The 14,363-nt window shown below is 46.5% G+C and overlaps 2 protein-coding genes and 1 non-coding gene across 4 annotated transcripts; 1 reads left to right on the top strand and 2 right to left on the bottom strand.

Moving 5' to 3' along the window:
* Positions 1-5,526: 5,526 nt before the first annotated feature.
* Trnam-cau (transfer RNA methionine (anticodon CAU)) lies at positions 5,527-5,598 on the bottom strand. The gene has a single exon. It is a non-coding gene; the product is annotated as a tRNA-Met (tRNA).
* Positions 5,599-5,770: 172 nt separating this feature from the next.
* Ilf2 (interleukin enhancer binding factor 2) lies at positions 5,771-12,534 on the top strand. 2 transcript variants are annotated; one of them, XM_004871424.4, is made up of 14 exons: positions 5,771-5,933; positions 6,237-6,296; positions 6,388-6,430; positions 7,153-7,257; positions 7,664-7,741; positions 8,084-8,186; positions 9,253-9,318; positions 9,628-9,744; positions 10,296-10,374; positions 10,847-10,934; positions 11,287-11,348; positions 11,421-11,535; positions 11,807-11,897; positions 12,023-12,534. In XM_004871424.4, the coding sequence occupies exons 1-14, from the start codon at positions 5,929-5,931 to the stop codon at positions 12,181-12,183; spliced, it is 1,173 nt and encodes a 390-aa protein (XP_004871481.1). In that variant the 5' UTR covers positions 5,771-5,928; the 3' UTR covers positions 12,184-12,534. The 2 variants fall into 2 exon arrangements, with proteins under 2 accessions (XP_004871481.1, XP_021104996.1); XM_021249337.2 differs by lacking the exon at positions 6,237-6,296 and having other exon boundaries at positions 5,861-5,933.
* A 167-nt stretch (positions 12,535-12,701) lies between these two features.
* On the bottom strand, positions 12,702-14,323 carry Snapin (SNAP associated protein). The gene is made up of 4 exons (XM_004871425.4): positions 14,113-14,323; positions 13,862-13,908; positions 13,487-13,605; positions 12,702-13,248 (listed from the first exon to the last, which is right to left on the bottom strand). The coding sequence occupies exons 1-4, from the start codon at positions 14,253-14,255 to the stop codon at positions 13,147-13,149; spliced, it is 411 nt and encodes a 136-aa protein (XP_004871482.1). The 5' UTR covers positions 14,256-14,323; the 3' UTR covers positions 12,702-13,146.
* Between the last annotated feature and the right edge of the window lie 40 nt (positions 14,324-14,363).

Here is a 14,363-nt window from a genome sequence, read left to right as displayed (position 1 = left end):
GCCAGGGGTGGTGGCGAATGCCTATAATCCCAGCAGTCAGGAGGCAGAGGCAGGAGGATTGCTTCGAGTTCAAGGCCAGCCTGGACTACATAGTGAGACCCTGTGTCAAAATAATAATAATAATAATAATAATAATAATAATAATAATAATAGACTAAAAATACAGTTTAGCAATTGAGCTCCTCTCAATAATAGATTAACTTTGGAGCTGCAGACCACTAAAAATAATGGATTTCTTTTTATCTCAGTGCTAGGGAGTAAATCTAGGGGTTTGTGCATGTGGGTACATCTCTAGCCCAGATGAAAAAAATTTTATTTATTTTCATAGTGGAGATTGAACCTAGGGAGGACTGACATATATCCTCAGCCCTTTCTAAAATTTTGTTTTTAAGCCAGGTGTGGTGGCACATGCCTGTAACCCTACCACTCAGAAGGCTAAGGCAGAAGGATTGCCACTAGTTGGAGGCCAGCCTGGGCTCCATAGTGGCACATGGCTGGCCTTGAACTCAGCGATCTTCCTGCCTCAGCTGCCCTAGTGCTGGGATTATGGGCATGTGCCACCACACCTGGAAAAATAGATAAAACTCTTGAAATCGTAGGCAAAGACTTTCTGAACAGAACCTCAGTTGCACAAGAAATAGTACCGAGAATCAACAAATGGAGTCATCAAATTTTAAAAAGCTTCTGCACAGCAAAAGAAAAAACTAATAGAGTGAAGAGACAACCCATGGAATGGGAAAAATATTTTGCCAGCTATTCCTCAGACAGAGGGCAAATATCTAGAATATATAAGAACTCAAAATTAGACCCCCAAAATAAAAGGCCCAATCAAAAAATAAGCAAGTGAGGGCTGGGGATTTAGCTCAGTGGTTCCGCCGCCTGCCTCACAAGTGCAAGGTCCTGAATTCGATCTCTGGTACCAACAAGACAAAAAACACTTGATGACTTACAAAGGATTTCAAATAGTCACTGGACAATCAGCTGTTGTTCCGATCACAGACACTATACCCAAAGAAGAAAGTCAAAAAAATTTAAGGGCTGGGGATTTAGCTCAGTGGTGCTGCCCCTTGCCTTGTAAGCACAAGGTCCTGAGTTCGATCCTCAGTACCAAAAAACAAAAACCAAAAAAAGACATATAAGAAATCAGATAATAGGGCTAGGGTTTTAGCTCAGTGGTTCCACCATCTGCCTCACAAGTGCAAGGTTGGGCCGGGGATTTAGCCCAGTGGTTCCGGCACCTGCCTTGAAAGCACAAGGTCCCAAGTTCGATCCCCGGTACCAAAAAAACAAAACAAAACAAGTGCAAGGTTCTGAGTTCAATCCCTTGTACCAAAAAAAAAAAAAATGAAAAATGAAATAATAAAAAATGCTGATGAGGCTGTGGGGAAAAAGGAACCATTCTACATTGCTGATGGAACTGTAAACTACTACAACATGGAGTAGTTCCAACTATAGAAATCAGTTATGGCAAGTCTTCAAAAACCTTAAGCTAGGGGCGGGGATTTAGCTCAGTGGTTCTGGCGCCTGCCTCAGAAGCGCAAGGTCCTGAGTTCGATCCCCAGTACACCAAAACAAACAAACAAAAAACCTTAAACTAGACATTTCATTTGACCCAGCTATTCCCCTTGTAGGTATCTTCCTGAAAAAGTTAAAGACAACATATTATAGTGATGCATGGATACCCATGTTTATAGCAGCACAATTCAGAATAGCTAAATTCTGGAAGCAGCCTATATGTCCATCAATGGAAGAATGGATAAAGAAAATGTGGTATTAACACACAATGGAGCCGGGCGTGGTGGTGCATGCTTATAACCCCAGCACTTGGTATATGTGCTGCCGAAGCGAGAACATAATCCCAGCACTTGGGAGGCTGAGGCAGGAGGATCACCGTGAGCTCAAGCCCAGTCTGTATTACAAAGCAAAAAGCAACAAAAACTCATAAAACCCCAAACCACAATGGTGTACTACTTTGCCATAATGAAGGCTAAACTGGAGTCATTTGTAGGAAAATGGATGCACCTCAAGAGCATAATGTTGAGTAAATCAGACACGATTTTTATATTATATGGGCTCTCTTATATAGAAACCCAAATTATAAAGAGCCAGATAAAGGCAGGTAATAGGAAGTAGATCCTTCTCAAACGGGAAGGGGACGGAAAGGGGAGGAAAGGGGGTGAGATGTGTTGGGAGCATGCGCCAGCCCCACACAAGGGTGTGAACATCGCCTGCTGCAAACACTGCTAACCAGAAGAGCAGCAAAGAAGGGAAGGGCTGGAGACGGAGTTCATTGCTGCAGTGCTTGCCTAGTATGTGCAAGCCTGATTTCAATCCCCAAGTAAGCTAAAACAGAAAAATACGCAATAAAAAGCTGAAGAACTGACCAGGTAGTGAAGCGTCTGCGTGTGAGAGAGCAGCGTGGGGGGAGGGATTTAGCTCAGTGGTTCCACTGCCTGCTTCACAAGCACAAGGTCCCGAGTTCCATCCCCTGTCCAAAAAAAGAGAAAGAACAGGGAAAGTCAGGAAACAGGTGAGTTTCCCTGGGGGTCATTTGCTGGTGGCAAAAAATAGGGCCCATAGGGCTAATGAGACAGAAATGAAGTCCAGTGCACCTCAAGATCAGGACTGCCTGACAGCTCGCCTCCCTGGTTGGGTGCTGCTCTCCAGAGGCAGGTGGCACGCTGCTGCAGCCCAAGGCTGAGGCAGGCACATCCTGCAGGTCGAGGCCAGGCTGTGCTGCACAGCTGGTCCTATTTCAAAAAAACAAAACAAAGGGTAGGGCAGCAGGATAAGCCCAGCATAAATAGAAAATCTGGGGCCAGGGACGTAGCTCAGCAGCATAGCACCTGTCTGGCAAGCGTGAGGTCCCGAGTTTGATCCCTCGTACCAAAAAAACTTGATCCCTAGATACCTATTTTGGTTTTTTTTGTTTGTTTTTTGAGACAGTATCTCACGATGTAGTTCAGGCTGGCCTTGAACTCACTATGTAGCCCAGGTAGGCTTCGAATTCACAGTGATCCTCCTGCCTCAGCCTCCCGAGTGCTGGGATTACAGGGATGCGCCACAACTGTCTAGTCCCTAGATATTTAAAAACAAAAGTTAACCCGAGTTAGATCCCTGGTACCAAAACAAAAACAAAAACGAAAGTTAAGAACCAATCGGTATGTTGAGCCGTGATCAGACTGGACTGACCAGCCTGTGATGAACTGGAGGAAAGGATGGAAGAAATCCCAAATGGAGGGTGGTGGGCATGATGGAGAGCCTAAAAGAGAGGGTGAGAGAGACAGGGCACTGGGTGAAAGTCTGATACCTTCATTTGGAATCTGAAAATAATAAAACTGGTATTTGGAGAGGTAATGGCTGAGAAATTTAAAAAATAGGTGACAGACATGGATTCAAGAGGCCCCGCTGTCAGGCCTGGTGGTTGCAGCTTATAGTCTGGCTCTTGCACAGCTGAGTGAGGCAGGAGGCCCAGAGTTTGAGACCAGCATAGAGACCCCTGTCACATACATACAAATACAGATTACCTTTTTTGTTGTTTTTGTTTTTTGGTATCGGGGATTGAACTTGGGACCTTGTGTTTCGAGGCAGGCAGGCAGCAGAACCACTGAGCTAAATCCCCAGCCCCCAGATTACCTTTTTAAAAAAGGTATCGATTGTCTTCAAAGGAGCAACAATTAGTTTCACAACTTTTTTCTGTCACAGTAAAAGTGGAAGCCAACACCGGTATGGAATAATATTGCCAGTGTGCTGAAAAAAAATAGCTTCCAACCTAGAATTTCCTAGTCACCAAAGTTTCTTCCGAAGCAAAGATGGAAGAGCCACGCATGGTGCTGCAGTGCCTAGAATCCCAGCACTTTGGAAGCAGGAGGCAGAAGGAGTGCAAATTCAAGCCCAGGGGTTTAGCGGTTTAGCAGTTTAGCAGCACCCAAAATATAAAAAGGGCGGGGGATGTAGCTCAGAGCCAAAGCCGTGAGTTCACCTCCTTCTCCTAGCAGAAAATGAAATGGTTAATGAAGTGACTATTGACTTAGAAAACATTAATATGTGTGTATTTAAATTCTTAACACTGACTGAAGCAAAATGAATGCATGTGACTGATAACGAGGAGGACCCTTGCAGGAGAATGTTCAGAGCAGCGCAGTTCATAATGGTCCAAACTCCATGGCCCAGGCACACGCGTGTGGTGTGTGTGTGTGTGTGTGTGTGTGTGTGTGTGACTCAGGGAGCTGGAGCCCCTGAGTTCCTCAACAGCAGGCCAGATGCACAAACTGATGTATGCATCCAGTGGAATGCAACTCGTAAATAAGAGAAGAGAGTGCTGATAAAGGCAAAGCATGGCGGAACCTCAAATTGGGACAAGCGAGAGGAGCCAGATGAGAAAGAACATACAGTATTAGTGGATTTATGTGAAATTAAAGAACAGCCAAACGTAATCTGGGAGAGTGGTAATCAGAATAGTGACTGCTTCTAGGAGCAGGGCAGAGGACTGAGTCAGTGTATAGAGGTGATAAAAATTTTATTTTAATCTGGTTGGTGGTTACATGGACGGAATTAAGATCTATGTTTAAATTGAGTGTAGTGCACTCCTGTAATCCCAGCACACTCTTGGAGGCAGAGGCAGGAGGATTGCAGTCATTTGGAAGCCAGCCTGGGCTATGCAGTGAGTTCAAGGCCAGCCTGGGCTAGAGAAGACCCTGTCTTAAAAAAAAAACAAACCCCCACTTTTTGCTGCAGTAAGTTAAAGTACCTTAAAAAGTTGCACAATAGAAAATAATTATGGAGAGAGTAATGGTGGTAAGAAGAATCAAATTATTCCTGCGTTTTTCACAAGCAGGGTGGAAATTAGGTCTTGCAAGGGTGCCTGTTGTAATTTTGAGGGTAACCACGACAAGGAGAAAATGACTGCAGTGTCTTCCAGTTACGGGCAGTGTGGAGTAAGAAACCCTCACCAGCCCCCCAGCAGCCCTTTGTGAGTTCTATTTCCTAAATACTGTGTTTCAGTTTCTCACCTTTTTTTCCCGGTATTGGGGATCGAACTGAGGGCCCTTGGTTTTTTTTTTGTTTTTTTGGTTCCAGGGATTGAACTCGGGACCTTGTGCCTTCAAGGCAGGCGGTGGAACCACTGAGCTAAATCGCTAAATCCCCCGCCCTTCCTGGCCCTTGTTTTTTTGAGACAGGGTCTCGATGTGTAATTCAAGCTGGCCTCGAACTCGCAGCGATCTTCCTGCCTCAGCCTCCCGGGTGCTGCGGTGACAGGAGTGAGACACTCATTTAGTGTTTTTAGTACCGATTTAATCAATACACCCTCCCTATCTGAAGCAGACTCCAACCTCAGCTTTAGACGTGTAGTGTTCGTTGCTAAATCCCTTCCTAATCCCTTCCACACGGGTTGACGGTGGCAAAAACAGCTGTGAAAGGTTAAATTTTTGAGGGAGAAAATAATGGGAAAGTGGTAAGAATCTAGTGGAAATGTATTATGTGTGTATTGGCCTGAAAGGTGGAAGGAAAACATTGGCACTCCGATAGCAGAGGATGGTTTCGATCCATCGACCTCTGGGTTATGGGCCCAGCACGCTTCCGCTGCGCCACTCTGCTACCTGCGTTCAGAAGTGATCCAGAGCTGTACAGAAGGTTTACGACGCGTTCATAGCTTTGCATGCTGCCTCTGACGCCATCCCTAGTGTCTGGTCAACTGTTAGTGTTCAGCCTGTTCTTATTGGCTAGTTCCTGACTGAGTAGGCATTTTGAATTGGTCCCTATGCACAGTTTGCCAAAGTAAACCAATAGGCATGGTGGGCGGAGCAAGGCGGGAGCCAATCGTGCCTGGTTTTGTTGGGAGACGCCGGCGAGACACTCTTCAGTTGCCTGCTCTTCCGAGCGGAGGGTCGGTTGGTGTGGCTTCCATTGTTCGGCATTAAGAGCGCCATGAGGTAAAGGGACTGACGCGCTCCAAAGGCTTCTCCGGAAAATGGGGGCGGGCGGGCCAAGAGGAGTCGGGGGCCCAAGGCAGTGTGCCGGGGGCGGCGAGGAGCCCGGAGTCCGCCAGGGCCGGCGGGGCGGGGCGTGTCCGGGCCGCGGGCGAGGGGCTGGCTTCCGAAGGGTCCCGGGGCCCTTTCCCGGGGTCCCTTCCCGGCGCCCCTGTGCGCCCCGGCGCCTGCTGGGCGCTTGGAGCGCGGAGCGGGCGGGCAGCGGCGTGGCGGGCGGGCCCGCGTCCTGACGCGAGTGCTTTTCAGGGGCGACAGAGGCCGCGGGCGCGGGGGACGCTTCGGCTCCCGAGGAGGCCCCGGAGGAGGGTGAGTGCGGCGCGGCGCGGGGCGGCACTGCCCTTCCCTTCGCGGGCCCCGCCGAGGCTGCCCGGCCGTGACCCGCGCGCTCTTGTTGCAGGTTCAGGCCCTTTGTGCCGCACATCCCCTTCGACTTCTACCTGGTGAGTTCCCGGAGCCCGGGCGCAGCGCGCAGGCGCAGCAGTGCCGGCCGGCCTCGTACAGGGAGTTCCGCGGTGGTCGGAGTAGGAGAAAGCATTTGTGAAAGTTGGGGTTTTTAAAAATCTCACTTAACTGCTGTTTGTTGGTGCTGGGGATGGAAGGAAGGGCTTCAGGCACGTACTGCCCTATTCATGGGATTCAGTACACTTAGTACTTGCGTCCATCCTGCACTGATTGAATCCAGCCTCCTCCCTCCAGAGCTGGGCTTTAAGTCAACTGGGGCTCGCTTTACATACAGAAACAATGTAAGCGAGGCAGAGGAGATCATTCCTTGGCTGCATGATTGTAATCTTTGTTCTGTACAATCGTATCTGCTTTGTTTTAATATAAAAGTAGTGAGTTTAAATTATGGCTCTACTCCTTTGTATCTTTGAACATTTTAAGAAATAAAAGTGTTGTAGAATTTTTCTCTTTTAGTAACAGAAAAAATTCTCTTATAAATCACTTGCTGTGTAGTTCAGGCTGGCCTCATACTGGCAGGGATCTTCCTGCCTCAGGTTCCCAAGTGCTGGAATTACAGGTGTACACCACACCTAGCTCTTGTGTGTGGTACCAGAGATCGAACTCAGGACCATGTGCTTTCGAGGCAGGTATGGTGCCACTGAGCTTAAATCCCCAGCCTTATTTTTGATAAATGGTATACAGTTGTTTATTTCTGCTGTAGTGTGAAATGGCCTTTCCCCGGGTCAAGCCAGCACCTGACGAAACTTCTTTCAGTGAAGCCTTGCTGAAGAGGAATCAGGATCTAGCTCCGAATTCTGCTGAACAGGTATGTTTGATTTTTGTTTTTGGTACGAGTTGGGGATCGAACTTGGGTCCTTGCTCTTTCGAGGCAAGTGGCACAACCACTGAGCTAAATCCCTGTCCCAATCCTCAATGTTTTGACAAGAGTCTAAACTCCACAGAGAATTTGATTATTCTTTATTTCTCATTGTAGCTGGAGATAGGTGAATATATGAACAGATTACAGATGCACTCATTGTTACTGGGAAACCTGTGGGATGAAATAGTGCTTTTCTGATATATTCAAGGCTAGAAGAGTTAAAGTGTTTTCAAAGCCCTACACCAATATTGACCTTTGTTTATATGGAAGGCGTTAGGGGGAAAAATCAAATTCTGAGAAGATGCTTGTAAATTTTGAGTTTAGGGTATTTTTGTTTCACAATGTTTTTCAGGCCTCTATCCTTTCTCTGGTGACAAAAATAAACAATGTGATTGACAATTTGATTGTGGCTCCAGGGACATTTGAAGTGGTGAGTTTTTGATAACTTAGTTCTAAGAAAAGACAGCCTTGGTAGTCTGGGACTTTGTTTATGTCCTGTCTCAATTTTGCAGATGCCATTTACCCAAATCCAAACCTAAAATGGAAAAGTTCAGTGAAATTAAACTCTGGAATTCCTTTTGCAGTACTGATCTTGGGGGCAAGATTTATATTATTGCCAGCTAGGCTGTGATATGTCAAGCTTTTATGTTTGTTTCTGGGATGATTTTACCACTGCTACTCCCAAATCTGGGTCATAAGAAACTGTGTTTCAAGTGCAAGTAGGCAAATTTTTTCTTCTAAAAATTTTGTTTTGAAATCTCTTTTCTACTAGCAAATTGAAGAAGTCCGACAGGTAGGATCATATAAAAAGGGAACGATGACTACAGGACATAACGTGGCTGATCTGGTGGTCATACTAAAGATTCTGCCAACATGTGAGTATACCTCTTTCTGTTTCTTTTTTCCTGGTCCTAGGGATCTAACCCCCAGGCCTTGTGCATGCTAGGCAAGTGCCGAGCTACATTGCCAGCCCATCTCTCTGACCGTGGAAATAGAATATAACAGTTGGGTTTAGGGGCCTAGGAAATCTTTGAAAGCCAATTTTTGTGTATGTGGAAAGTGATGTTTGGGAGACAAATTGGAATTACTGAAGGGAGCCAGTACTGGAGATTGAACACAGGGGCTTCACATTGAGCTACATTTCCAGGTTGTCACATACCCACCCACCCCGTTCTTCACTTTGAGATAAGGTCTTGCCTAAGTGCCCAGGCTGGGCTCGGACTTGCAGTCTTTCTACCTCAGCCTCCAAGAGTCCTGGGATTACAAGCATGTGCCACCATGTTGGGTAGAAGTTTGTTTTTTTAATTTGTATTGGGTGATAAGGGATAGACTCTGTAGTGTGTATCTAAGAAAAATGGCCAGTACTGTGGGGCTGTATTTCTCAAATGGAAGCTATTTTGCTCCCAGGGGCCATTTGGCAGTATCTGGAGATATTTTTGGTTGTCACTGCTCAGGGATACTGGCGTCAAAAGGGGATACTCATTGAGGGGGCGCAGTGGTACACACCTGTAATCCTAGCTGCTCAGGAGGTTGAGGCAGGAGGGCCATAAGTTTGAGGCCAGCCTGGACAACCTAGTGAGGCCCTGTCTCCAAATACACGAAAATGGTTGGAGATGTAGCTCAGTGCTCCTGAATTCAGTCCATAGTACTACAGAAAACCCAAACAAACCCAAAAAAAGAAACTAAAGAAAAACCAAACAAACCGGGGGCGGGGGAGGGAGGAGGCCAAGGACGTTGCTGAACATCTCACGGTGCCTGCCACTGACCCTTCCTTCCGTGGAGAACTGACCGGCCCAGAATGTTAAATGCCACTGGCCAGCAAAGCCCTGCTATGATTTGAGCTTGAAGGAGAGATGAGAGTGCTAGATAAGGCAGAGGTGCATAGAAAGTCTGCATAAATGGATTCCTGTCACATTGTTGTCTCCTTTTCTGTCAATCTAGTGGAAGCTGTGGCTGCCCTGGGGAACAAAGTTGTGGAAAGCCTAAGAGCACAGGATCCTTCTGAAGGTTTGAGTTTGCTGCTGAATGTGTAGTTGGTGACCATAGGGGCAAGGTCCTGTAGTTGTACACACACTTTCAACACCGTTAGGTCAGGTTCTGTGGTAGTCAGTGTACTTTTATGTTCTGAAAATTTTTAGTGGGGTCTCTGCGTTCAAAATCCTTTTTATCTTCCTTTTGAAAGTCAACACTAAACTCTCATTCTGAACTACTGTTTTTAAAAACCCATATATTAAAAAAAGACCATCATCCTGTATTTAAACATTGGTTTTCTAGTGAAAATGTGAATTACAGCTTTTGATTACTTTGTTCTTACAGTTTTGACCATGCTGACTAATGAAACTGGTTTTGAAATCAGTTCTTCTGATGCTACAGTGAAAATCCTCATTACAACAGTGCCACCCAATCTTCGAAAACTGGACCCAGAACTCCATTGTTAGTCTTTTTTTTTTTTCCATTGCTAGGAAATATGGGGCAAATCTAAAACATGGTATTGTTGAGTTCAGTTAGCTTTTTGGTGTTATGAAGCTTTCTGAAAATTGAGAGACTTGGTCTGAACTTTGCTCTCTCCCTCTAACTTTTCCAACTTCCTAATAAAATTTTTGAAGACAGGATGACTAAGAAAACAGTTGGGGCCGGGGATTTGGCTCAGTAATTCTGGTGCCTGCCTTGTAAGCGCAAGGTCCTGAGTTTGGTCCCCAGTACCTGAAAAAAAAAAAACAGTTGGGAGACTGAAGGACTGTAGAAGTATTTATGGTAGGAAGGTTTCTGTAACAAATCGTGGATCTTGCATGCTCCTAGATTTGGTCTGGAGGAAAACTAGTACTTTTTGGACAAGTCATGTGCAGATATGAGGAACGTAGGGTAGTTAAAAGAACTGCTAAATTAGCCTGCCCTCCTTCCAGGTGTTTACGCCATAGCAATGGGCTTGAATTGGGTGCTTATTAATAATAGAAACATTTAATTTTGGCCTGTCATACTTCTAGTGGATATCAAGGTGTTGCAGAGTGCCTTAGCAGCCATTCGACATGCCCGCTGGTTTGAGGAAAATGCTTCTCAGTCCACGTGAGTGTCTCCCTGATCATTTGTATTATGACAACCTTAGCCATATCGAATAGCAAGATGCCCCCATACTTCTGTAACAGTTGGTTTTTTTATATTTTTATTAGTACGTTTGTAGTATATAATGATTACCTTCAGCATGGAGGGTTGGTACATGTGCATAACTCATCTCAATTCTTTTTATGCCCCCCCCCCCCCATGAGTTGCTATAGTTCAGGCTGGTCTTGAACTCACTATGTAGCCCAAGCTGGCTGGCTATAACCTTAGCCTGTAGGCAATCTTTCTGCCTCAGCCTCCTGAGTGCTGGGTTTACAGATGTATATCACCATGCCCTGCTGATCTTATTTTTTTTTTTTTTTTTTTGGTACCAGGGATCAAATTCAGGACCTTGTGCTCCTGAGGCAGGCGCAGTGCCGCTGAGCTAAATCCCCAACCCTGATCTTATTACTTTTAATCCTTTAGTTTTTTCTTTCAGAGTTAAAGTTCTCATCCGATTGCTGAAGGACCTGAGGATTCGTTTTCCTGGTTTTGAGCCCCTCACACCCTGGATCCTTGACCTACTTGTAAGTAAAGAAGGGCAGTGGAGTTCCTGATCTTCTGTTTAATAGTAGTTTATCTGATATCTGGTGAGGCTTTAAAAAAAATTTGGTGGACAAGTAATTCAATAAGGAAAGATTGAGGGCTTCTTACTTAATTGGATTTTGGAGTAGTCCATTAAATAAATAGCATGCCTTTTCATTGCTGCTGTCATTTCATTATTGTGATAACTTGGTTGGAAATGACTAGATGAAAAGCCACTTTAGAATTTCTTCTGCAGGTGAAAATGTTGGCTAGACCTTAAGTAGTTTTTCTCATGATTTGTTTTGAAGATAGAATTGTACCTCAGAGATACGCCTAACAGCACTTCTTTCCCAGGGGCACTATGCTGTGATGAATAATCCCACCAGACAGCCTTTGGCCCTGAATGTGGCATACAGGTACAGTGTGCTTCTTTTGGTTTGGGGGCTGTAAGCTCATCTGTGTGTATTTAACACCTTGTTGTATTTTAGGCGTTGCTTGCAGATTCTGGCTGCAGGTCTGTTCCTGCCAGGTTCAGTGGGTATCACTGACCCCTGTGAGAGTGGCAACTTCAGAGTACACACAGTCATGACCTTGGAGCAGCAGGTATTGGGAAAGCTATGGAATGGTCTTTCTGTTTTGCCCCACTTTTGCATGCTTCTAGTCAAAGGGCTCTAGTTCTTGGGCTGGGGATTTAGCTCAGTGGCACCGAGCCTGCCTCATCCCTAGTACCAAAAAAAAAAGAGAGAAAAGGCTCTAGTTCTCAGAGATTTTGGTCCTGAGATTACATTGGTCCTCATTTTTGTTTTCTCAAGGATGCTAGTCAAATAAGGTACTTTCTCTTTGCTAATTTACCTTCAATGTTGCTTTCTTTCAGGACATGGTGTGTTACACAGCTCAGACTCTGGTTCGAATCCTCTCACATGGAGGCTTTAGGAAGATCCTTGGACAGGAGGGTGATGCCAGCTGTGAGTGCCCATTGTGGGTTGGGTTTTTTATGGTACTCTGTTCTAGATGTCTTAATATTACTGTGGTGTAAACCATGACTTGTTTGCTGGCTGTCTGTCTGGAATAAGCTTTTTTTGTCTTCTAGATCTTGCTTCTGAAATATCTACCTGGGATGGAGTGATAGTGACACCTTCAGAAAAGGCTTATGAGAAGCCACCTGAGAAGAAGGAAGGGGAAGAAGAGGAGGAGAATACAGAAGAACCACCCCAGGGAGAGGAGGAAGAGAGCATGGAGACTCAGGAGTGACCTTCCCTTCACTCCCTTTCCTCCTCAAGGGAAAGAGACTGGAACCTCAGCTGGCTCCCACTGGGTTTTATGTGGTGGCATCTGTGGGTTAGGAGAGACAGGAAGAACAAGAAACTACAGAGAGACATGTCATTCTACTGGGTTCTGATACTGGCTTAGCCAGAGCTCTGTCCCTTATGACTTAAACGACCCATCTAAAATGAAGCAGGATACCAACATTTCTTCCTAATACTCTAGAATCTCCAGTACCTGACAACTCCTCTAACCAGTACTTTGTTGTTGAAATGTGAAATGTTTTAAGTGTCTGGAGATTTTTTTCTAAGAAAAACAATTAAAGTACTTCCTAGTAGGGCTCCTGGTTTTGTTCTTTCTTGGTATGTGTTAACTTTTTTGCTTTCTGTACTCTAGTTGCAAGTGGTACTTGAGTCTTTCCTTATAAAAACTAAGATCACAATGTGAAATTATTTGGATTAAAATAGACTCCTGGAACCTTTCCATATAACCAAAGTAAACTGGAATACTGTTTAAGCATTTATTGAATTAAATGGTTCTAGTTTTACTGCCACTGTATTCAAGCCAATGCGGTCAGGAGGAGGGCAAACAGGCTGTCCTCCAAACTCTCAGTGTAAACAAAGGAATGACGTTGGACGCCACAGTGCTGCCCAGCTCTAAGGATGCTCCACTGGTTAACTAGGCCTGAAAAAGGTGAGCTTTGGCTGTATAACTGGAAAGATGTAGAGGCCTCAGCTGATTCTTGGAAGCAAAGAGTTAGAGCGTAAGTCCTCTGGGAGCCCAAGTGTTGCTTAACGTAGGTTTCTTAATGGCCTTCTTCAGGCAAACCACAGGGGTGCCTTTTTGGTGGGGAAGGTCTATAGGGATTGCTTCCGGGATCTCCCGCCTGGAGACAAGGCAGCTGGGGATGCTACTTGTGCCTCTCAGGTCACATGCCCATCTTCTGTCCTGTTACTTGCTTGGGGAACCAGGGGGGTAAACTCCTGAATCCAGCATTGCCCTCCTTCGGGCTGTTTCCTTGGCAACACTATGGTTTAGCCGCCGGAGCCGCTCCTACAAGACAGGAAGGTTTGGAACCTGATTGCTGTGAAGGGCTTCAGGTGGTTTAGTCGGGTAGGTACTGAGAAATATCTTGAGCTTAGTGTCTCAGTGCTTTCCAAAGTACAGGTGAGAATGTAAATTGACAGCAACTGGATATTGAGAATTGAGTTTATTACGGCCAACAGGAAAACTCCCTTGTGCTGAAGACCTACAAAGCACAGCAAAGAACTGCTGTTAGGAAATTCTTTACCTGGGCATTCTGTAGGATGTTGTTGACCAAGACAACTCGACGCCTGGCATTAAGCAGCTTCTTAACATAGGGATCCAGATCCAGGGCCACCTTCTGATCCTCATTGATTCGGCACAGTTCTAGGGATGGAAGAATGGTCCAACAAACAATGACTCACCTTTGGCTCTCAGGGAAAGTCGGCTAGATTCATGGGGTGGAAAACACCTGCATCTGCGTGAGCCGGTCACCTTCCCTTCACTCCCTTCCACTCTCCTAAGTCCGTCGGCAGCCCTGATGTTCTGGTAGCAAGGGACAAAACCTAGCCCAGAGATGAGCCAAATGCAAAGGTCCTGAACAGGAGGTGGAGATTTTCTGGAATCCGCGCAGTGCACTCACCTGCAGCGAGGTTGTCAATCTGTTCTCGAAGCTCCACCTGGCTCTCTCTGCAAAGAGGTCAGTTCACGCAACTCAGAACCAGGTCTACACACAGCACTGCTCAGTACCGAGACAAGCGCCTCAGCGGCGGGCAGCCCCGCGCCGTCCTCGCCCCTCGGAGCACCCTCCCAGGTCTTCGCGCCCCGCTTCCGCCTCTCCTGGTCCCGCCCCGCAAACCCAGGCCGAGGCCCCGCCCAAGGCCCATCCCGCACCTGACGGCGTGGACGTGGGAGTCGAGCTGCTGCACCGCCGGCCGCAGAAACTCAAGCAGCCCCTCTGCGAAGAGGTCGCGGCCTGTGGACCCCGCCACCGGCGTCCCTGCCCCGGACACGGCGGCAGAGCCAGCCCCCGCCATCACGAACAGTCCCGACGTCCGGAACCGGCCGCGAGGGCCGCCGGGAACTAGAACCCGGAGAAGTCGGCCACGGCGGGGCGCCGGAGAGACTCTGTGCGGCCCACGCTG

The sequence above is a fragment of the Heterocephalus glaber genome, unplaced genomic scaffold, assembly GCF_053883595.1.
Source record: "Heterocephalus glaber isolate CG9 unplaced genomic scaffold, H.glaber_assembly_v1.0 deba00001795, whole genome shotgun sequence".
In the NCBI taxonomy this organism is placed as follows: Eukaryota; Metazoa; Chordata; class Mammalia; order Rodentia; family Bathyergidae; genus Heterocephalus; species Heterocephalus glaber.
Note: the sequence above shows the minus strand (reverse complement) of the source record. Positions and strands in the feature narration are given on the sequence as shown.